This window comes from Eretmochelys imbricata, chromosome 5 (assembly GCF_965152235.1).
Source record: "Eretmochelys imbricata isolate rEreImb1 chromosome 5, rEreImb1.hap1, whole genome shotgun sequence".
NCBI classification, from domain to species: Eukaryota; Metazoa; Chordata; order Testudines; family Cheloniidae; genus Eretmochelys; species Eretmochelys imbricata.
This window is the reverse complement of record NC_135576.1, coordinates 121120604-121144503: the sequence shown is the minus strand read 5'-3', so window position 1 is coordinate 121144503 and position 23900 is coordinate 121120604. Positions and strand designations below refer to the sequence as shown.

The 23900-nt window shown below is 40.3% G+C and overlaps 1 protein-coding gene across 1 annotated transcript in view; it reads right to left on the bottom strand.

Annotated features, from left to right (window-relative positions):
* Positions 1-23900, bottom strand: part of KIAA1958 (KIAA1958 ortholog) — a 115236-nt gene that overhangs the window by 42092 nt on the left and 49244 nt on the right. The window contains exon 3 of the mRNA XM_077816486.1: positions 21484-22681. Within this exon, the coding sequence (XP_077672612.1) occupies positions 21484-22657 (1174 nt within the window). The 5' untranslated portion in view covers positions 22658-22681. The remainder of the gene's footprint in view (positions 1-21483; positions 22682-23900) is intronic.

Sequence of the window (23900 nt, the reverse complement as noted above, 5' to 3'; positions counted from 1 at the left end):
AGACCAGATGGCACCCCAGGCGAGGAGCATCTTCGGCGCACCCCTGCCCCACAAGTTTGTTAAATTTTTGAATACCTTATTTTTTATTGCATTTGTAGCCCATTTCACAACTTTGATGCACAATTTGCATGCATGATTTATCCCTGTCATATAGACGAATAATTTGCACGCTAGGAACTGTAAATCTATATTTATTCATGCACAACACCCCGAACCCGGCACCTTCCAAGCCAGGCACTCCCAGCGATTACCTGGGTCACTTGCCCCTAAATCCGGACCTGACCAACATACCCTTTAAAGACATGGGATAAAATCCTGGCCCATTGAAATCAATGGCAAACCTGCCATTGACTTGAATGGGGCCAGGATTTCACACATGAATGCCACAAAATTTGAAGCCCAACTCTACAAGGCTCTGAGTTCTCTGAACTCCCTCAGAAACTTACAGGAGCAGGCCCATAAACAGTAGATGCAACTGATACATAACTGGTCACATCCTCAGCTGGTTTAAATTGGCAGGGTTCCTTTGGCTTCTGTGGAGCTTTGCAGATATACACAAACTGAGGATCTGGCCCTGGCTGTTTAATTATTTAGAAGAAAACAACCTACCTCAAATTAAAATTAAAAGGACACTTTCCTCTCCCCCCTTCTTGACCCACCCTTCTTTTATTTATTTAGGAGATTCATGCTTTTCCTTTTCAACGTTTGCAATACTTTAGTAGCAACCTCAGAATGCAGGGCCTGAAATGTACTTCCAACGTTTTTGGTGGTTTTTATTTTATTTTAAGTGTAACCTTAACATTGACACTTCTGGCTGACTGATTTGGAGGCTGTTTGTGTGTTTGGGTTGGTGTTTCTTAACTACAAGGTTATTTTACAGTGTTTCCCATTTAAGCTACTGTAAGCGATTTAGAGCCTTAGCTTAGTGTCATGAAGTTTTTGTCTGGGAATACCTAATTTTTTTTTAAACATCAACTGCTGTGTGATGTATTGGTGTGCATCGCTGGCCTCGGAAGATGGAATGCATTATTTCTGCATTTGTAAGATATTCACATGGAGCAAACCACCACAGGAGCCCTTGTGAGGTTTATATGCTCTGTATGAATGCTTACTGTGCCTAGTTATTAACACCTGCAGGATTCTTGGCGGTAGTTCATAGAAATACTTGGACCCCTTTATGATCTATGAGAATCTTTAGACCATCTAAGATCTAGGAACATGGATCTATATTTCACAGCATACAAACAGAGAAGTTAGATACAACACATAAAATATTGTCTGGAAAGTTGCAATACAACACTACCGTTATTCTTAGAAACCAGGATGATAACATACGGTAGCCAAATACACATAAAAGATGTCTAAAATACAAAAAGGAACCTTAATCCCAGTTTGTGCCCTCTAGGTATTACCACAATGATGATAATGATAATATAGTATGTTGTGATCATATTGACTAAGGTTAGAATGACCGAAGATGCCTTTTTGGGTGCCTGGTTTGCTATGGATCATATGAGATAAATAATACACAGCATTTATTCCCCTCAGAGGCAAGGAGTAAAGGGGCAGAGAACAGGAGGAACATGTACCCACCCCCTAACCGTTTAGCCTCTGCTTTATAGAATCATAGAAATGTAGGGCGGGAAGGGACCTCACGAAGCCATCTAATCCAGTCCCCTGCACTGAAGCAGGACCAAATAAACCTAGCCCACCCTGACAGGTGTTTCTCTCATCTGCTCTTAAAAACCTCCAATAATGGGGATTCCACAACCTCCCTTGAAAGCCTATTCTAGTGCTTAACTATCCTTATAGTTAAAAATGCGTCCCAACATCTAACCAAAATCTCTCTTGCTGCAGATTAAGCCCATTACTTTTTGTCTTACCGTCAGTGGACATGGAGAACAATGGATCTCCATCTCTTATAGCAGCCCTTTGAAGACTGTAATCGGTCCCCCCTCTTTTTGTCAAGACTAAACATGCCCAACTTTTTTAACCTTTCCTCACTAATCAGGTTTTCTAAACCCCTTCTCATTATACTTGCTCCAATGTGTCTATATTTTTCTTAAAGTGCAGCGCCCAGAACTGGACCCAGTTCTCCAGCTGAGGCCTCACCAGTGCTGAGTAAAGCAGGACAATTACCTCCCATGTCTTACATATGACACTGCTGTTAATACACTCCAGGATGATATTAGCCTTGTTTGCAACTGCATCACATTGTTAGCTCATCTTCAATTTGTGATCCACTTTAACCCTCCGATCCTTTTCTGCCATACTACTGCCTAGCCAGTAATTCCCCATTTTATAATCGGGCATTTGATTTTTCCTTCCTTAGTGAAGTACCTTTGCATTTCTCTTTATGAAATTTTATTCAGTTGATTTCAGACCAATTCTCCAATTTGTCATGGACATTTTGAATCCTAATCCTCCCCTACAAAGTGCTTGCAACCCTCCCAGCTTGGTGTCATCAGCAAATTTTATGAGCATAGTCTCCATTCCATTATCCAAGTCATTAATGAAAATATTGAATAAAGGAACTTTGGGAGACCCAACTAGATACATCCTGCCAGTTTGACAGCAAACCTTGATTACTGCTCTTTAAGTACAATCTTTCAACCAGTTGTGCACCCACCTTATAGTAATATAATCTAGACCACTGTTTCCATTAGTTTGTTAATAAGAATGTCATGTTGGACTGTATCAAAATCCTTACTAAAGTCAAGATGTATCACATCTATTGCTTCCCCTACCCTCATCTACTAGGCCAGTAACCCTTTCAAGAAGGAAAGTAGGTTGGTTTGGCAGGATTTATTATTGACAAATCCATGTTAGCTATTACCTAATACCCTATTATTCCTGATTGTTTAATAATTTGTTCCAGGAATCGAAGTTGGCTGACTGAGCTCTAGTTCCCACTCAATACTGGTAGAGGATTAACACATTCCCATGCATAGCCCCCCAATTACTATTTTTTTTAATGTGGTCGCCCCACAGAAGGGCCACAGTGTTGTACTAGGGAGCGTAGATGCCTTTATTTTAACAAGCACATTGCCAATAACAATGCACTTGGTCTCAAAGGGGAGACCCACAGCTACACGTTCACAGAGCACAATTTGCCTGCTCTTGATTTAAATGCACTCCAGACAGCAGATAAGAAACAGAGTTAGAAAACGCAGAGAGAAAATGAACAAAAAGGATGTAAAAATGAGGGAAACAATGAAGAAGTAGATGAAAAACAGATGAGGATCCTTGTAATTTGAAATCTAATTGTATGTCACAGCTTTGGAATGAGACACTAACTAGGGCAGCAAACAGAAACAAAGAAAAGAAAAAGAAGTATGTAATAAATATTTTATTACATTAATCATAATAAGCTGCACGTTAGTCTTGGCCAAAGCATATTCTTAAATCAACTTTAGAATATGATTGCAATTTCAGGCTTAGGAGCATGAAGCCCACATGACTGTAATGAATGCAATAAATCATGCTGGGGAACTTTCTACAAAAACCTGACAGTGCTTAGTTGATATATTGCTTATTAGAGACTGCAGACATCCCACCACCCCCCTGCCACATACACCCCGTTTTATTATACTGCCAATGGTAGTGAATCAAAGGTACCCTTTTCTGATCTGTCTGAACTATCTGCTGCAGGTGTAACACATAACGTGTGTAGTGAGCTATGGCCATCACTCTCTGATAACACAAAACATGGTGCCACGGTTCCTAGAGAATCTCGTTTTAACACTCTTTCCCCCTTTGATTTAGTGTAGTAATAGACCTAACACAGCTTTGTTAAAAAATCTGTGCTTTTATTTCTGAGATTCTAGCTGGGCAGAGTGACTGGCTTAAACAATTTACCTTTCCTTTCCTGGCTGTATATTATCCCATATGAATGAAGCAAATTATGCAGAACACGAACGCAATATCCAAAGGCTTCACATTTTACAATGCAGTGGGACTATTTTTAATGGACATTTTAACAACTGAATTTCCCTTGTTTCTGTCAGGTTACATACCCATATGCCCTTTAATTATGTCTAGCATCCAGCTGTTTACAAGATTCTTGTTGGGTAGAAAATCTTTACAAAGAGTAAAATATTACACTTAACACAGCAAATAATTTTCAAAGGTACATTTTTTCTTTCCATCTTTAGATTCACATTTAAACCCACTTCATTTTAGCTGCATTGGTTTCACATTAAGCTGAAGTTTCCAGTTTGCTATAGAGTGTTTAAATACGTTCAGGATTTTCAGATCTTTTCCTCTGTAGTAGTGTGTGTGTATGCCCATGGAGCTCAGGATATTGTTATCTCTCTGCCATAATTATACAGTGGAGTTTTTGCTGTTTGTTTTGTTTTGTTATTTCCATCAAAATAATTTGTTATTCCCCAAAAGCATCTGAATAACCTGTACCACTGCTACTGAATTAATTCAGAGCGAACACGACATTGACTAATTCCTGCAAGGGCTAAGATGGGCAACAGTTTTATGTACATAATTATGGATACATGGATTATGTATATATTTATGACTATCCCACTTTGTGCTAACGTAAATTATTTAGATTTATTTAAGAATCACATTAGTGCGTGGTGTGTTGGGCACGTTATTTGTCAACATGTGACATCCCTTCACTTGACAGCTAGCAGAAACCAAGAGACTGGAAGAGGGAGGCAGTAAAAAGCGATACAGAGAGAGAAAATTAGTGAAAAGCAAAACAGACAACAGCATATGGCTGAACAACTGGAGTTGGAATGCTAAAAATAATTTTCCTGTCCCTTAATTTGTTTCCTGAGGTCTAGTCAGCAACACAGGGCAAGTCTCAAAGAATTGGCAGGATGAATTTGCATTTCAGAAGAATCAGTGAGAAGAGAAAAGACCTATAGGGGGGCACATATATGAATGAAGGCCTGAACACACTACACTTAGGGGAAGATTGCCCAGATTAGTGGATAGGAGAGAAAATTACACCAATTCACATAAGAAAATGTCCTAATTTATGTAGTTCCTCCATCTGTCGGGCGTTACTGGCCACAATATGAGGGCGATAAATAGATTCGGTGAGGGCCGAAGTGGGATAAGAAGAAGAATAAAACAACCTAGGGCAAAGATCATTGGGACACAAGTACATCCAGATTTTTCAAAGGTTAGATCTATTGATACCATCGCACCCTGAGTGTAATGTTTGGCACAAAACCAAATTAAGATTTACATTACAGATGGGTGATCTAGTTTAGAACAGATATGCAGTGGACTTTTCCCATCTCCGAATGTTTCTGAACACAAACATATTTTTAGCCAAGTTTCCCCTTCCCCCTACCTCAAGCTCCAAATAAGGCAGCAGCCCCCTTTTTTCCTTTCTCTGAACTTTCCGGTAAAATCCAACTGAAAAACTGGATATTCTCTTTCCCTATCTCTTCTTCCTTCCTTCTCTACAAAAAGCCAGAATGGATAATGTGTCTGCAGCTCGAAGGAGAAGTGTGGATGGAAACCCTGCAGTTTTCAGGGTGCACTTTCACTTCAGAATGTAAGGTCTCAATTCAGCAAAGCACATGCATAATTCCATCCCTCTGTAGCAAAACAGCTACAGTAATCCCTTCCCTTTTCAGCTCAGCACTTCAGCACACCTCACTCCAGCAAAGTACTTAAGTGTGTGTTTAACTTTAAACATATGCTTAAGTCCCACTGAAATCAACTGGGACTATTCACGTGATTCCATTTGTGTTGTGCTTGGATCAGGGCCTGACAGGTTTGCAACAAGAAGCCAAGTATCCAGTTGAAACTGCAGGCTGAATTTAGGCAGGAATAAAATAAACAACTTACATGGGAATTTGGCTAGATCTCGGAGGCTAATACCACCATTGTTAGTGTCTTATATTCACAAGGGACCTTGGTTTTGCACCTTACAGCTGTGTCTGCACTGAGCTTTTCCTTCAATTTTCCCACTGTTGCAGTTCTACTGATGTAGTAACAGTGGGACAGCACAGTTGCCAAGCCACAAGATATGGCATCGGTGCAGTACCTCAGCAGAAGAACACCCTACTCATTTGCCAACTCTGCCTCCTGCAGCACCTGGGTTTTCCCTTCAGTGTTTCTATCCACTCAATGACTCAGATGACCTCTGTTTCACCCCTGAGGTCTATCAGAAGATTACAGTTTATAAATTAGCATTAGAAATAGGCTGTTGATTAATCGCAGTTAACTCATGCGATTAACTAAAAAAAAATTCATTGCGATTAATCGCAGTTTTAATCGCACTGTTAATCAATAGAACACCAATTGAAATGTATTAAATATTTTGGATGTTTTTCTACATTTTCAAATATATTGATTTCAATTACAACACAAAATACAAAGTGTACAGTGTCCATTTTATATTATTTTTATTACAAATATTTGCACTGTAAAAATGATAAAAAGAAATAGTATTTTTCAGTTCACCTCATACAAGTCCTGTAGTGCAATCTCTTTATCATGAAAATGCAACTTACAAATGTAGATTTTTTTTGTTACATAACTGCACTCAAAAACAAACCAATGCAAAACTTTAGAGCCTATAAGTCCTCTCAGTCCTACTTCTTGTTCCGCCAATGGCTAAGACAAACAAGTTTGTTTACATTTACTGGAGATAATGCTGCCCGCTTCTTATTTACAATGTCACCAGAAAGTGAGAACAGGCATTTGCATGGGACTTTTGTAGCTGGCATTGCAAGGTATTTACGTGCCAGATATGCTAAACATTCGTATGCCCGTTCATGCTTTGGCCACCATTCCAAAGGACATGCTTCCATGCTGATGCTGCTTGTTAAAAAAATAATGCGTAAATTTGTGACAGAACTCTTTGGGGGAGAATTGTATGTCTCCAGCTCTGTTTTACCCACATTCTACCAGCTCTGTTTTACCCACATTTCATGTTATAGTAGTCTCAGATGACTCAGCACATGTTGTTCATTTTAAGAACACTTTCGCTGCAGATTTGACAAAATGCAAAGAAGGTACCAATGTGAGATTTCTGAAGATAGCTACATCACTCATCCCAAGGTTTAAGAATCTGAAGCACCTACCAAAATCTGAGAGGGATGAGGCGTGGAGCATGCTTTCAGAAGTCTTAAAAGAGAAACACTCTGATGCAGAAACTACAGAACCCGAACCACCAAAAAAAAAAAAAAAATCCATCTTCTGCTGGTGGCATCTGACTCAGATGATGAAAATGAACATGTGTTGGTCCACACTGCTTTGGATCATTATCGAGCAGAATCTGTCATCAGCATGGACGCATGTCCTCTGGAATGGTGGCTGACACATGAAGGGACATATGAATCTTTAGTGCATCTGGCACATAAATATCTTCCGACGCCAGCTGCAACAGTGCCATGAGAATGCCTATTCTCAGTTTCAGGTGACATTATGTACAAGAAGCAGGCAGCATTGTCTCCTGCAAATGTAAACAAACTTGTTTGTCTGAGTGACTGACTGAACAAGAAATAGGACTGAGTGGACTTGTAGGCTCTAAAGTTTTACATTGTTTTATTTTTGAATGCAGTTATTTTTTGTACATAATTCTACATTTTTAAGTTCAACATTCATGATAAAGAAATTGCACTACAGTACTTGTATTAGGTGAATTGAAAAATACTATTTCTTTTGTTTTTTACAGTGCAAATATTTGTAATAAAAAATAAATATAAAGTGAGCATGGTACACTTTGTATTCTGTATTATAATTGAAATCAATATATTTGAAAATGTAGAAAACATCCAAAAATATTTAAATAAATGGTATTATATTACAGTAACTCCTCACTTCTCTGTAGTTATGTTCCTGAAAAATGCGACTTTAAGCGAAACTATGTTCAGCTAATCCAATTTCCCCATAAGAATTAATGTAAATAGGGGGGGTTAGGTTCCAGGGAAATTTTTCTTTACCAGACAGAAGACTATATTATATATATATATATATATATATATATATATATATACACACACACACACACACACACACACACACACACACAGTATAAATTTTAAACAAACAATTTAATACTGTACACAGCAATGATGATTGTGAAGCTTGGTTGAGGTGGTGAAGTCAGAGGTGGGATATTTCCCAGGGAATGCCTTACTGCTAAATGATGAACTAGCAATTGGCTGAGCCCTCAAGGGTTAACTCATTGTTGTTAATGTAGCCTCACACTCTATAAGGCAGCACAAATGGAGGGAGGGGAGACAGCATGGCAGACAAAGACAAAGACACACACCCTGTGTGTGAGAGAGAGATGCACATTGCTCCTTTAAGTATGCTGACCCCACCTTTAAGTACACTGCTTTGTTAAGTAGATCAGCAAGCTGAGACTGCAGCTGCCGCCAGGAAGCTCCCTCCGTCCTGAGCCCTGTCTTGTATCCCCCCTGCTCTATGGAAGATGGGGTAAGTGAGGTGCAGGGAGACACCCTGACATTAGCCTCCCTTTTCCCCCCATCCGCGTACAGCAAGCAGGAGGCTCTGGAGAGCAGCTCCAAGGCAGAGGGCAGGAGCAGCACATGGCTGTGGGGGGAGGGACAGCTGAACTGCCGGCAATTGATAGCCTGCTGGGCAGCTGCCGCACAGGGAACTTAGGGAAGCAGGGAGCTGATAGGGGGGCTGCCGGCCCACCCTGGTTCCAAGCCCCCACCAGCTCGCTGCAACGGGCTGCTCTTCCTGCAAGCAGTGGACAAAGCAGGCGGCTGCCAAACGAAGCATTGCACAACTTTAAACGAGCATGTTCTCTAACTGATCAGCAACGTAACAACGTTAACCAGGATGACTTTAAGTGAGGAGTTACTGTATTTTTTAATCGCTTGACAGTCCTAATAGAAAATACAGATGTGTTCACGGCTTCATTACATTAAATCCAAACAATATTCACTTTGTAAAAAGCGTAACCACCTAGACATAGGACACTAGGGTGGGATTTGCAAAATTTCTCAGCACTGGTATAACTCTGCAGTCAACAGCAAAACTCCCACTGCAGAAGAGTTAGGCCATCACTAAGCACTTCTGAAAGTCCCACCCTGGCTTCCTTAGTGACTGCATAATTCCATATTCTTGCTTTCTCCCTCCTCTTCTCTATCCCCAGTTCTATGCAGTTATCTCCTCCTGACAAGAGTCTTAATTTAGATTGCTGTCTGTCTTTATTCATTCTTTGAAGTGCCATGCATGCCTATGGTGCCTTAGTCATCACAGTATTATTATTAATTTGTATTACTGTAGCACCTAAGAGTTTCAGTCATGAACCAGGATCTCCCTGTGCGAAGAGCTGTACAAACACAGAACAAAATAATTACACATGTACATAGATATTTTAGCAAATTAATGGTTAAGTATTACCCCAATGGTTATATGTTTAGCTTGAAAGGTTGTTTTCATCATGCATATGTAGTTACTGAAAAACAATAGCAGAATACAGGGTTATTGTTAATCTACAGCCTATAGTAAATTTATTCAGTGTGGAGGCATATATACTTCTCTCATTGCATGTGCCCTACTGTTATTAATGTTAATGGGAGTCATAGGTACATGCTGAGAGCAAAATGTAGCCAACACATTTACTGGCCTAAATCTGATTAAACACAGAATCTTTTACCTGCAGGTCAGTGGTTCTAATCCAGCCCAGTTTATTAGTTATCAAAAGTCATTATCTGTAGTTCAGCTGTTTGGTGGTTTAGGCAATAGGCCTGAAGCTGAAATCCATTTGAGCAGAGTCATGAGCTCAAAGTCCGCACCATTTGCAAACCTCAGTCCCCGCTTTCGAAAATCTTGTGAGCATAGTTTTGAGCCGATTTGGACAGCTGTCCCCTGCAAACTCCACTTAGCTGCTCCCATCAGACCCAGAAGCCTGACCCTTGCAGAATGTTCCAAGTGGACTTAATTTCACTGGGGATTGGTCCTGCTTTGAGGAGGGGGTTGGACTAGATGACCTCCTGAGGTCCCTTCCAACCCTGATATTCTATGATTCTATGACTTTTGAGTTAAATTTTCACTGGTAATTATCTCTATTATATATCCTGTGTAAATAACAGCATGAAATTTTGAAAGGTTTGCTGTATATTTTCCTCAAAAATGAATAGAATGTTCTATTACAATATAGTTAATTTTAAAAATCTAGAAAGATTAAAATATTTCAATATGGTCATAGTGTAATTTGTAAGGAAAATAATTTTTACTTCAACCATTTCTGTAAAATTGGAACAAATAGAAAAAAGAGAGTAAATGTTCAACAAAACTGTTGCAATAAGAATATGTTACTCAAAATGTGCTTTGCATTTAGATTTAAACCATGCCACTTTGGATCCAACTTTTTATGCCACTGTAACATTTCAAGCGCAGACAAACCCTTAGTCCCAGATTTAGGTGAGCACCCCTATACAGGAAAGCACTTGAGCACATGTTCAACTTTAAGCATATATTTAAGATCCATTCCTTCCTAAACAGGGTGGATTTAAGCATGTATTTAAGTGCTTTCCTGAACTAGGAGCTTGGTGACCTACCAGGGTTAAACATAAATAGCCAAATCTTGGTCTTTCCAAAGCCAATGGCAAAACAGCCACTGATTTCAATTGGACCAGGATTTGACATAAAATGGGTATCTTATTTATCAAAACATGAAGATAAAATACTGTCACTCTAAGGCGACTAATTACTGTCCCATACCTTCCTATGGGAGATGCAAGGTGAGATTCTGTGCTGGGCCTCTCACTTGCAGCCCAGGAGAAGAGCTTTAAGTCACCTTTGCATTTGCTCAATTGCTGGCAGTTTCAGGGGCTGGAGAGGCCCCCAGTATAACTTAGACAGCCCTGGGGCTGGATCCCTGCTCTGACACACCTCTCCGGACACCAGTCTTGCCTCTGGCTTGTCGCAGGGTGGGTGTCTACAAAGGATAGCCTTATGGTTGTCTTCTCTGCAGTGTCTGCACTGGAAGAATCCCTCCCCTGGCCAGAAATAGGGCTTTTATTGCCCCTTTCTGCAGCTGTAGTCCTATTATCCAGCATAAAGAGGCCAGAGGAAGGATCTCACCTGCATGGTCTAATTTGATTACTTCCCCCTGTGGCTTTAAATTGACAGTGTCCGCTATTAAATATACATACTCTCCTCTGTGGCTTGAATGGCATTGTGAGGCAACTCCTACTAATCAAGGGCAGCTTCCAAACAAAGATGTAAGGTACAAAAATATAAAAATGAACACATGATACATTGCAAAGAAATGGAGACATACACGCTAATAAATTAGGCCCTATATGCAAAGCTTAACATTCATTATCATCTATCAAGAAAGTAATAACCCTAATGGGTACAGAGATGCTACTTTCTGTAAGTAGGCCAAAAGATATGATAGAATCGTATCTTAGAAAATTGCTACTAATTAATGTAAGGTACCAGAGTAATTTTACATATGGCATTTGAGACTCCAGTAGCCACACAAAGGAAATAAGAAAACAGTGTCTGTTCTTTTCAAGAATAGAAAGAATATTTGAACATAATGTTTTTGTGATATTCATTAGAGAAGACAGCAAATATTTCAAGATAAATGTTAAAAGCAAATGAGCTGTGTCATGTAAATCCCATTTAATATTATGGGGCATTGGTGCAATCACAGTGATTGCATGTGCATAGCAGGTGCACAATTATTTGCTAAGTTGTCCATGTACAATTGCATACCTAACTTTTTAAAAATCAGGGAAGACTCCTTCCTCCAGGAGGGGACAAACTGACTATAATCAATGTGAGATCATTTTTTTGAGCCAATTTTTATAAAGGCATGGCAAATTTCATGTCCTGAAAGGAAGTAGTACTAGTTGTCCATGTCATGTCAATTTAGGCACTAGGCAGCCACTACTGTTGCAGAAATAACTAGATACGTTCATGGAGGATAGGGAAATTAATGGCTAGTGGCCAGGATGGGCAGGGATGGCGTCCCTCGCCTCTGTTTGCCAGAAGCTGGGAATGCGCGACAGGGGATGGATCACTTGATGATGACCTGTTCTGTTCATTCCCTCTGGGACACCTGGCATTGGCCACTGTCGGAACACAGGATACTGGGCTAGATGGACCTTTGGTCTGACCCAGTGCGGCCGTTCTTATGTACTTAACCCCTACCCCTTGAAATAAAAAGGGAACCACCTCTGTAACTAACAGACTAATGGAGTTTCCATGAGCCATCAGCCACAAAGGTTAATTTCTGGTGAACAGAACACTAATGTACTCAGGATTTTGGAAGAAATCGTGCTTGGTTGCCTAGCCTGAGCGGCTGCCCGTGGTGCTGTGGCTACTTTGCTATTTTTAATGCGATAGCTCAATCAAAGCTAGTGCATGTACATCTACCCAAGCTAAAAAATAATACACCTTCAGTGGCAGGTGAAATCCTAGCTGCACTGAAGTCAATAGTAAATTTGTCACTGAGTTCAATACGGTCAGGATTTTACACTTAATCTTAACATTTCAAGACATCATACTGTAAAACAGGCAGATGTTAACGCTTATTTATGAGGCTATCTCAGCTACCCATGTCTCTCAATGTACAGATGAACTGCAAAGCAACAACAAAAATAAATTAGTTTTGCCCTTTTACTGACCCATTGTGATGTTTGTAAGCATCTTCATACCTATTTTCTGCTTGGTTTTGTTCATTTGAATGGTCAGGTTCTCACATCTCGCTCTTTTCTGAAGGGTCTCGGCAAGATCTTTTGGGGACCTGAATAGGGATGTCACAAGGCCATAACCTGAGCTGCAGCTCTCCCTCCTCACAAAGGAGAAAAGAGGTGGCATCTGACAGAACAAGCAGGAGAAACCAAAAGATTTGGTGAAAAGAGTTCACAAGTCTGATTTTATAATGGCGCAATTAAGGAAACAAACACTACAATTTGTTTCTGTCTTGCAGCTCACCTGTAATGCTCCAGACAACAGTTCATCTCTATTCAGAAATACTCTTAAGCACGTGCTTAACATTACGCATGCTTTGTTGAACAAGGATGGACTTACGCACGCGCTTAAATGCTTTGCTGAATTGGGGCCTCAATAAACAATACACTGGATTGCACCAGAGGTGATAAAAGAAATCTGCTACCAGGTTTCTGGGGGGGGTTGTGTGTTCCCAAACTAATTTTAAAAACATATTTTCTCTCTTCAGCAAATCTTTCTCTTGTTAGTATCTACAACTAAAAAACAATGTACTCTTGGCAATGGGTAGAATTCCATTTTATTTTATACGTGGATTTTGCAAGGGCACAAACAGGGCACATTGCAAGGGCACAAACAGGGAGACGAGATAGAGCAAGCTTCCTAACAAGCGAAGTAATGAATATAAAAGGGGAAACTGAAGTACTTGAAGGTCACCATGCCCTGGCTTTGTAGAACAGCCCTTGTAAAAGTGGCATTCTCTCGTCACGCAGATAGGTGGACTCATAGCCTCCTGGGACTCCGTTGCTGTTGAAAGTGTTAGGATTCAACAAAACCAGACATCTCTCTGATACTCACCTTTACCAAAGTATGGGCCTGATCCAAAACCCACAGACATCAGTGAGAGTCCTTCCATTGATGTTAATGGGCTTTGGGTCAGGCCCTATTTGCAGTTCCTATTTCAAGGCAGATGGGGCCAGCCTTAAGTAGACCAGCAAAGCAAGTGACTACTAAACAGCCTTGTTGCCTCACTTGTCTTGTCCACCCCATCTGCTCCACTGACCGCGAACCTCACAACCAGATCCCTCCCATCCTCTCTCTAGCTTTGGGCACCACAAGTCGTAAGACCAGGGTAGCCCCACTATTAAGTGGAACAACAGCAAACACTGAGCACTATCCAAGAGCATCACATTGAATAGAAAGTGACCTCTCACCCCACAAAACAAATAAATAAATGTCCAGCCCAGACATGCTGGCTCTTGCCCGTGTTTTCTCCTGTGTTTTCAATGGAGCTGGAATTCATATGAGTCTTGTCTTCCTGTGTGTATCAGTATCGTTAAAGACTTGGCATGTTCCTAGCAATAACATTTGTTAGATAACCTTTTGCAGAGCTGGCAGAGTGAGAGAGAGAGAGAGTGCACAAATTGGTTTATATGGGTTCTGCAAAAATGGTTGTTTTCTACTACACCTCTTCTCCACTTTTATTCCCTTTCTTTTTTCATTTGTGCAGGAGAGGAGGTATTTTTTGAGTTTACATTAGGTGGCATTGCTACAAAATTTATTGAAATGGCCCATTTTTCTTTCATACATTCTCACACCGTCTCATTTGATATTTTGTGCTGTTGTTTTTTCATCTGAAAACCTCTATTTAAAAATTCATTTAAAAGATTCTCAGCAGTATGATCTGTGTTTAAAACAATTCTCCTTAGAACCCAAAGAACCATTCCCCAGCAGACAGTCACCATTTTGAAGTTGAACTGGAAATATATTTTAAGAAAATAAATGCAAAAACTGCTGAAAACCACACATAATGCAGGGAATTCTATGAGGGTGTAGGGGCACAGATTCAACTCCCTTCCCCCTTCCAGGCAGAGAACCCTCATAAGCTATAATAGTAGCTGCTGATATTACATCAGAATTCTTGGCCTCTGGATCTGTGTAATTGCAGATTCCGTGGTCCCAGCACATCTCCAAGCTGCTGTTTCCCCTTGCTTACATGCCAGCCTACTTGAGTTCTGATCAGGGTGTGAAGACACCACTCTGTTTATATGTTGCAATATATTATATAGCCACTAGATGTCTCTGCTGTTCAGAGTTCCAGACAGGGTGTGGTCTTGGTAAACAAAGGAGACAAAGGCAGAACTCAAGCAGTGTAGAAACCTATTTTTTGCATCTGTAGTTTGCAGTTGCTTTTTTTAATAAATGCTTCCTGTTTAAGGTAGGCTGTGATTCCATGTATCATTCATGACACCCTTTGCATAGGCACCCCACTGCTGATTGTCAGCATTGCAGAGGGTTTTATATGACCCTTCCATACCTGGGGTGAATTTTGATCAGAGAAAATACATATGGAACCTTAAAAATTGAAATACATACATTTATAAAATAAACTAAAAGATTTCATAATGCTTGCTGAGAGCGGAGTTCAGGATTCTCTTGCAAACATTGATGACGTCATAAAAACCTATAGCAGGAAGCACATAATAATGCATAATTTTGTATTATTGTTACTACTACTATTATTGTTATTAAACTTCCATTGCTATGTTGTAGATACTAAGAATATAAACAATATATCAATACAACTATTCAAGGGTGAAATACATTTTCTTTAATATGTTCCTGTTTGGTTTTCAAATTGGTCCCCCCTTCACAATATCTGACAAATTCAAATGTTAGCCTGAGAAGCAGAGCTTCCAGATTTAAGGCCCCAAAACATTAATTTATCATTTGACTGCTTTGGGACATAAACATAGGGGGTGCTTATAAAAATACGGAGTCTGATATTCTGCTGAGCAATATTGTATGTAATCTTCATAGGTGTATTCTTGCTGTGAGTGGGACTCAAGCAGTGAAACCAGTGTTGGCAGATCAGAGGCCAGTAGTAATATAGGAGAGATTAATTTAACTTATTGGATTTTCTGATGATTCAAGGATAATTATTTCATTTTATTCTTCCATGTAAGCAAGGTCTTTGCAGCTTTTACAAACATAGGGGTATATTTTTATATGATTTATCTCTGCTCAAGTTATTTTTAGTTCAGCTATGGAGCTAGAATCAAAATAAATTATGATGTTGAATGAGTTGCCAGTGGCCTCTGATCTCTTTACTCTAAGGCTAAGAGAAAAAATGTCTCACATCTACAACAGTGGTTTAATTGTTCATTTGACCACTTTCAGCAATATATGACCCCAGAGGCAGCCTTCAGCAACTGATTTAGCCAAAAGTCATCAATTCTGCCATGTAAAATTATAATTACAGGGATCTATTAGCAGGGGTTTTTTTTAGTATTTAGGAAAGATTTTAAATTGGGTTTTGTAACTTTCACATGATTGATCACTCTGTGCTCCATGTACCAGTGGCATAATTCCACTAACTTCAGCTGAGTTACATCAGGGATGAATTTGACCCTCTGTCTTCCAAAGAGCTATACGTATGCATATATACTTACCCATGCAAGGAGGAGGCTTCTCTGCTTATTAGGAGAATATCTTTAAAATAGCCTGATAAAATAGTACTTACAGTGTAAGGGGAACCTATGATTTAGCTTAGTGCCAGTCTGCGGCTAGACGTTGTCATATTGTTGCCAGCTCCTGTGATTTTATCATAAGTCTCGTAATAATTTCGTGTTTCTCTGAAAGTTCCAGATCCAGGAGTCATATGATTATGTGCTTTCATTTAATATAAAAAGGATGTTTCTAGTCCTTCTGGTTGCAGAGAAAAATTTGAAAATGTGTCCCTGAAAAGCTCAAAAAAACAGAAGGCAAATAAAAAGAACCAAAAATGTATTATATTATAAATCTCATGATTTTGGGGGGCACCTAACAGCATAAGCTGTGCACGGCAAGGGAAGGATATAAAGAGCCTATACAGAATCCAGGAATCCCTGCTAGCACCCCCTGGGATGAGGAGAAGGTGGTACACCCACATGGGACAGCAATATTAGCCAAATGCACAACAAGCAGCATCCTTCATCCTTTTAAAGGATGGTGCAGCAGGCCAACGCCCCTTGCATGATGCCTCCCAAAGCTCCCTAAGGGCCAGTGCAGCTGTGCACAGATCCAGCGTAGGCCCTCGCATAATCTGGCCTCATGTTTAATGTATAGCTAATTTCTGGTAACCATGAGGGGAGGAAGGATGTTTGAGGCTTCTGCCAGAGGGAGGGAGGGATGGTGGCTAAAGGGGTCCCGTTTCTTGTCCTGACTCTACCTTCATGGAAAAGCAGCACCCAACTTTGTAACCACCATCATGCTGGTGAAGGATGGATAGGATTTGCCATGGAGCTGACAAATCTCATGATCACACTTACCGTTCAGAGGTTTTACTCTATTACATATGTTTCACATTTTGAAGATCGCAAGGCCAGGTGGGACCTCTATGAGCAGCTGCTAGTCTGACATACTGCATAACACAGGCCAGAGAACCTCACCCAGTAATTCTTGGTGTCCTTTTCCCAGTTAGTATATTTGAATGTGAAACCCTCTCAATGGATTCTAAGGGAACCCTCTTCTGCTGTGTTCATGTTGCTGGGACAGTGTCTGACCAAAGAGATAAATTATGACATTGTGGACTCCTAGGACACACCCACTCTGAGCGTTCTGCAACACAGTGCTGAAGACTAGTCATTCCTCTTAAGTACTTTAGCAATGCTACCTCCCTACATCTCCCTCTGAGCTACAGCTCCCTCCCTGCCCTCCAGCAAGTAAACAAGGTCTTTTCCACATGTAGCGATACCCTCTCAGAGGGCATCCCGCCCAGCCACACCTTGCCCTCTGAAAACCTGATGCTTCCTGTTCACATTACAGCTTCAGCAGTGCAACAGACCTTCCCCTTGCCGGTTCCTGGCCTGAAGGACTCGTCAGGAATTGGCAACAGGAAAGGTGACAAAGATCTTTCTGGGAGCACAGGCTTCTCGGACATAGCTCCCTCAGTCGCTCCACACAAAAAGCCTAGATATTAGCCATTTCTTGCATGGCATAAGATAGGGAATTGTCCAGAGTTAATGAGTATAGCAGGTTACAGTAATCAGTTTTTCAACTTGTACAGTAATCAACTTGTAAACACAGAGGAGTTCCTATTTGTTATACTCGAAAAATAAACTACACAATTTAAGAAATTAATTCAACATAAGCCACCATCCTCAGACTGAGCCCTGAACTCATTCCAAGTTAGCACCTAGTGCTTTTATAAATCCCAGTAACTGTCTAATTGCATTTTTTCGGGGCCTAAATATCTTTGTAAATCTGGTCCTCTGTCTATATACAAAGTTGTACCAGTTTAACTAAAATCACTTTAAAATTAGATTAAGTTAAACCAGTGCAAAACCCCAGTGTGGACATTCAAACTGATTTCAAGATGGCTTATATTGATGCAACTTAAGCCGATCTCTTAATGAATTAAGCTAAATTGATTTAAGCCAGTTTAAAACTGATATAAGAGGGTTGAGCTGATTTAACTAAATCTGTTCAAAAACACAACCTTAGTTAAAGCAGAGACAAGTTTGAGGGCTTTCAAGACCTAAGAGTTGAATCCCAGTTGCATCACTCCATCTACAAGATACAAGCAGTACCCTGATACCAATAAAATCAATGGGAGTTTTATCATTGAATTCAGTGGGAGCCGGAAAAGGTTTTTTATTCTGATTCCTGGCCAAGTTTGCATTTTTACAGGCCCCCCTACTCTGTCTACCCAGCTTTTTATGAGCAAGCAGGGAAGTGCAATGGACAAGAATCTTGTGCAAGTACAAAATTCTTCAATCCTCTGCCCTTTCACAGGTCTGAAGCAGGCAGTCAGGTTGGGTGGATGGTATAGAAAGGAAGAACTGTAAAAACAGTATGACCACGCATTTTGGAGCCTGATCCGAATCCAGTCCAATACCAAACATACCATTATCAACCTTTTTACATTGCAAAGCATGTACTATAATCTTTGGAAAAAATTGCTCAAGAGTGCATCCCCTGTTACAGGAATATGTTAAACAATATGTCTTCACTGTGGTGGCTGCAGCTAGTAATCACAACTAACCAGCGTGGACCCTGATCCTGCAAAGATCCACCCATGTGTTTTGCTTCACACATTGAGTTAGCCCCACTGACATCGGTGGTGCACAAAGTTAAGCATGTGCACCAATCTTAGCAGGATCAGGGCCTTAGGTGTTACTTTGGAAATAAGAAAGCAGTTGTTGGGGAAAAGACAGAATTTAAACTCCATGTTTATTTTCAGTAGTATTTTTGTTAAGAAACGATCACTATAATTGAGACTATAAACCAATGGCAAAGGTTCCTGTTTTCAAATCCAGTTCATTCTCCCTACTGAGTAAAAAGTTATATTGCTCCTGGTTTATAGGGAGCTCATATAGAAAAGTGTCATGTAGAATGGACAATCCTCCTCTCACGATTTAGTGGAATTCAAATTCCATGTGAAATCATTCACCACTTGTAGTGAATTACTGTCTGATAAGAAATCCAGCCCGGAGACAGCCTAAAAAATTTATGATAGTTGCGGAATCTCTTTCACTTTTCAATTAACCCCACTCGGTTTTAAAATCATGTCTCACATTTTAGCAGCTCGATCATCTTTGCAGAATTGTGGGGTTTTTTTGGTACAAACACTTATTAATACAAATTTGTGGTTCAAACAAACATTTATTAGTTCAGTTATTCCTTTCCCACATGAGAAGTCCCCATTGAATTCAATGAGTACTTGTGGCACCTTAGAGACTAACCAATTTATTTGAGCATGAGCTTTCGTGAGCAGCTGTAGCTCACGAAAGCTCATGCTCAAATGAATTGGTTAGTCTCTAAAGTGCCACAAGTACTCCTTTTCTTTTTGCGAATACAGACTAACACGGCTGTTACTCTGAAACCATTGAATTCAATGTGTTTATTGGCATGACTAAGGATTGCAGGATCAAGCCTTACCTACATAGCAATCCCTTTACCCTTTGCTGAAATGCAGTAATCTCTGGGGTGGAACATGGAAGCTGCTTAACAGCATAAAGGAATACTACATAAGAGTTAAGACAGGAAGTATACAATATTTTAGTTAGCTAAAACTACTAGAAAGCTAAGAGAATATCACTGCCTTTGGAAAAAGTGCTGTGACATCTTTTGTGAAAGCCTTGAATTTGCATCTTATCCTAGAGAAAATCTCTATCTCCCTAGGACACTAGTTCAGAACTGATTCACAAGGAAGAGGTCAACCTAACCAGCACCACTTCAGGGGCAGCATTCAGATTTTCATTAGCAGTCTCCATTCCAAGTAATAACCAGGCCTGACGTTGCTTAGTTTCTAAGAGCTGATGAAAACATTGCCAATGTACAGCTGCAGGTCATTCCTCTATTAACTGCTGGCTACAGCAGACTGAAATTATTTTTACTACCCTGCAGAAAACAAAGGAATCTCAGAGATAACACATATCAGAGTAAAATTCTGCCCTGGGTTATACCAGTGCACCCACTGAAGTTTGTGACTCAGCAAGTTGAAATTCCACAGATATCACTGACTGCAGAACCTGGCTTGCTAACATATGTGAAGGTGATAGCTATTTGATGAATTGAAGAACTATGTAATAAACGAATTTTCCATGAACCTTTGACTACCACATCTGACCTCTGCCCACCAATCCATCTCCCTAGGACTTAACCTACAGAATCAGATCTGAATTTAGCTGCGGTTTTATAGAAGGATCCCCATCAAATAATTTACACCTGACAGGACTGCTGTGAGGAAGTGTCTAATGGATAGAAATGAGAGTCATTAGTTGCAAAATGAAAAACACTAACTTCTGCATTTTCTATCTTATGGTGCTTTGCTGGGTTTTATTGAATAATATTGGAAATTTTACATACAGCTAACATTTTGTTTGACAACAACAGTAAAGATCACAGTGTAACAGGTAGTATCTAACTGTTCAATAACCTGGTGCCGAGAACCAGATTTCCCCATGCAAAGCATTTGATTTCCCTCCAGAATTGCTGGCATGAAAAGATTAATCAACAGAAATGTGTTGTTTTGAGAAATTTATGTTTTCATAATACTTATCTGGTTAGACATATCATCATTGCATTGAGGGCAGGGGGAGGCACAAAGAAATACAAGGATACGCTGAAAAGAAAATGTTCACTAAAAATGGGAAAGGATCTCTTTTGCTTCATTTAAAGTATAAGCACTCTTACTTTAAGGTTTAAAGGTATATGTCTCTCTCTCCAGTCTCTCCAGGCTGCTGTGATTTACAAGTTGGTGAAAAAATGTAATAAAGATTTATAATAGGACAAACTTCTCTCCAGCCATTATTGTTACACCTCTCCCCTGCTTCTGCATTTCAAATGTCAGCTCTCTTGATAGGAATAAGGAAAGGAGAGGAAAGCACTGACCACTACTGTAGATTGCTTTTACTAAGATTTTATCTTTCTGATGTAGCAAATGAATGGAACAGTCTGCTTTTCTGTATCAAAACTCCTTATGTATAACTAGATAGCTGCATACCGTTCCATATAGATATTGCACTACAGAACTATGTGGCTGTCAAATGCAACCTACTCTGAGATCTATCTGTTTTAGAGAAAAAGTCTGCTGGTTCCTTTATGAAGTATCCCTGGATTAACATGATCCTACATCAAGTGCTTATGGGCTCTATTAAATGAAAGCTTTCCAAACACCCTTCCAATGGAGGGAGCTTAGCTACTGATTTATCTAGTAATACCTTCCTGTAACCCATGGTGACCATGATCAATATTTCACTTTCTCAACTGCAATTCTTGTTTTAGAAATGTGTCCTTTAGAATGACACTGAATTCCCTGCATGACAGTATGAGCTTCCCATAGTTTCATACCTGGTATTGACTGTACTGTTGCCTCGGCGGTGATGATAGGCGCAGTGTTAGGTTGTTGCTGACTAGAGCTGACTTCCGGCTCTGCACTAATTGAAGGAGATAATGCTACTTCGCCGGCTGGACCCTGATTTGGCACGGGTTGGAGAAGGTCTTCTGAAGCAGCTTGCTCTTCTTGTCCAGGGAGCTGCAGGGCTGATAAAGGAATGCTAATCTGTTTGCTGGTATTGGAAGTACTGACTGGCATCTGGAGCGCAACCTGTTGGTTGGCTGTAGGGGTGCTAGCTGGTCCTCTGTTTGGGGAAGCCAGAGTTACTCTTGCAGGCTTCTGAACCGCAGGCCTCGATATGACAGGGGGAGAAACAGACACGTTTTGTAAGTCTAGCTCAGCACTGAGAGAAGGCGCTACAGTGGGGGTGGGCTTAGAGGAGCCAATATACGAAGGTCCAGCATGAGTTTGAGGCTTGGGCTTTGACATCTGCGTCAGCGATAATGCAGGTCCATCAATGCCACCGGTAAGTTCTGCATTAGCCACAATATAATAATCTTCAGGGATTTCTTGCTTAATCTTTTTGACGATCACATTGTTACAGCTTTCATCAATGACCTGAGACTGGGAGCCTGAAAGAGATGATGAGGATTGGCCCGGACCAGGCCTTTTGCGGGAAATGGTTTGAGATCTTTGGGTATGAGGTTCAAAGTCACTATCCTCATCTGTCACTGAGGACTCGCAGACCATGTCAAAGAGGGTAGCCTCATCTTCGTATTCTTCCACGGCTTCATCTAGCTCTGAAGGCTCACTGCAGTAAGAGAAATCACAGGAGTCCCTGGTTCTGTTACAATCCAACTTTGCTTTCACTGGTCTCCCAGGGTACCTCTCTACTGGGCTAGTCTGTGTCTCCGAGGGCACACCTATGATGCTGGGACTGTCCGAGTTGAAGCTTCTGTTGTCCTGGAAACACACTCTTTCCTGGGACCCAGCCCTGCAGGTAGCAGTCAGTGGCCAATGATACGCATGGCCTGCGCTACAGCCCCACATAGCTGTCAGGTTGCCATGGGAACCTTCAGAAAGCAAGTGCTTTAGATTTGGAATGAGGCTGCAGATGGTCCCATGGCTGTGGGCCCAACTGACCAGTTTGGAAAGGTTTTCAGAAGAGGTATGAAGGCAATCCTCCATGTTATAGGATCAATAACTCCTTTCCTAAAGAAAAGAAAATTAAAGGCAATTTTTAGGTTACATGTTTTCAACAGTTGTAACTGTGTACTGTTAAATAAGAACGTAACACATATTCTTTTTCTGCAAACAAAGGAGTGGAGACCTACTTCTATATATTCCTTATACAAAAATGTTTACAAAGGCAAATAACCATACACAAATTATAGGTAAACCATCTTGTTATCATATAATAGGCTCTAAAAGACGCCTGTCAACATAGCATTAATTTTTAAGCACCTTCTCTCTTCTCACTCTATCTATAAAATGCTGTCTTAAACAATGGAGCAAAAAAAGGCTCTCTATGAACCTCAAATCTACATTGAGATAAAACAGCTTTTTAAACAGGCAAGTTCGCTACTATTGACAATCTAATTCGACCTGTTGACACTCAAATCAAAAAAACAGTTGCATGTACAAATCTTTATATCTGATAGACTTAATAAAAAAAAATAAAAAAAACACTAACTATAATTTTTAGCCTGAATCTGAAACTAGCATTACAGGCACTGAGTTCAATCTTCCGCACGCATTGATCAGATTTAATGTAATTCTTGAACTATTTGAAATGCATCTTCCTATTTAAAGGAAATGCAAAGAAACCCACTTGAGGGCCTAAAACTGATAATCTTTCCTTGAATTAAAACCAAAGTAACTGTGTGATTGGTTCTTTGTTATCTTCCACCTGGCTATTGTAACCGCTAAGTGTCCAGTGGCTAATAGAAATCCCTGCTTTCTACTAGCTTCAAGCTTGTCTAGAAGAGTGATTCTACTGAATATTGACAATTAAAACTTCTGTTGCTTTATCAAACCTTCCAAGTTCATAGAGCCAAATTTTGATTCCATTGGCATCAATAGCAAAACACAGCGTTTGTTCCCTTCTCAAAAATGTCTATCTAGGAACCCATAACAAGAGGAATTGAAATCTCGGGCCAAGTTAATAAATACTGGAAAAATATCATTTCTGGCACTCCACACAGAGGACAAGAAACTGTTGAATTTTCAGTCTTTTACTTGCCCCAAATTGCATGTCCTGCTCATGTTCCATCTTTCAGATAAAGTTAGCCTGAAGACAAAATCTCATCCCACTGGTGAGAACCTTCAACTCAATTGATTTCAGCGGGAATCGAGGCTGCTAAGCACCTTTAAGGATCAAGCCCAATTGACTGCTGAGGACTGCAGCAAGTTTACACCTGGCCAAGCGAGC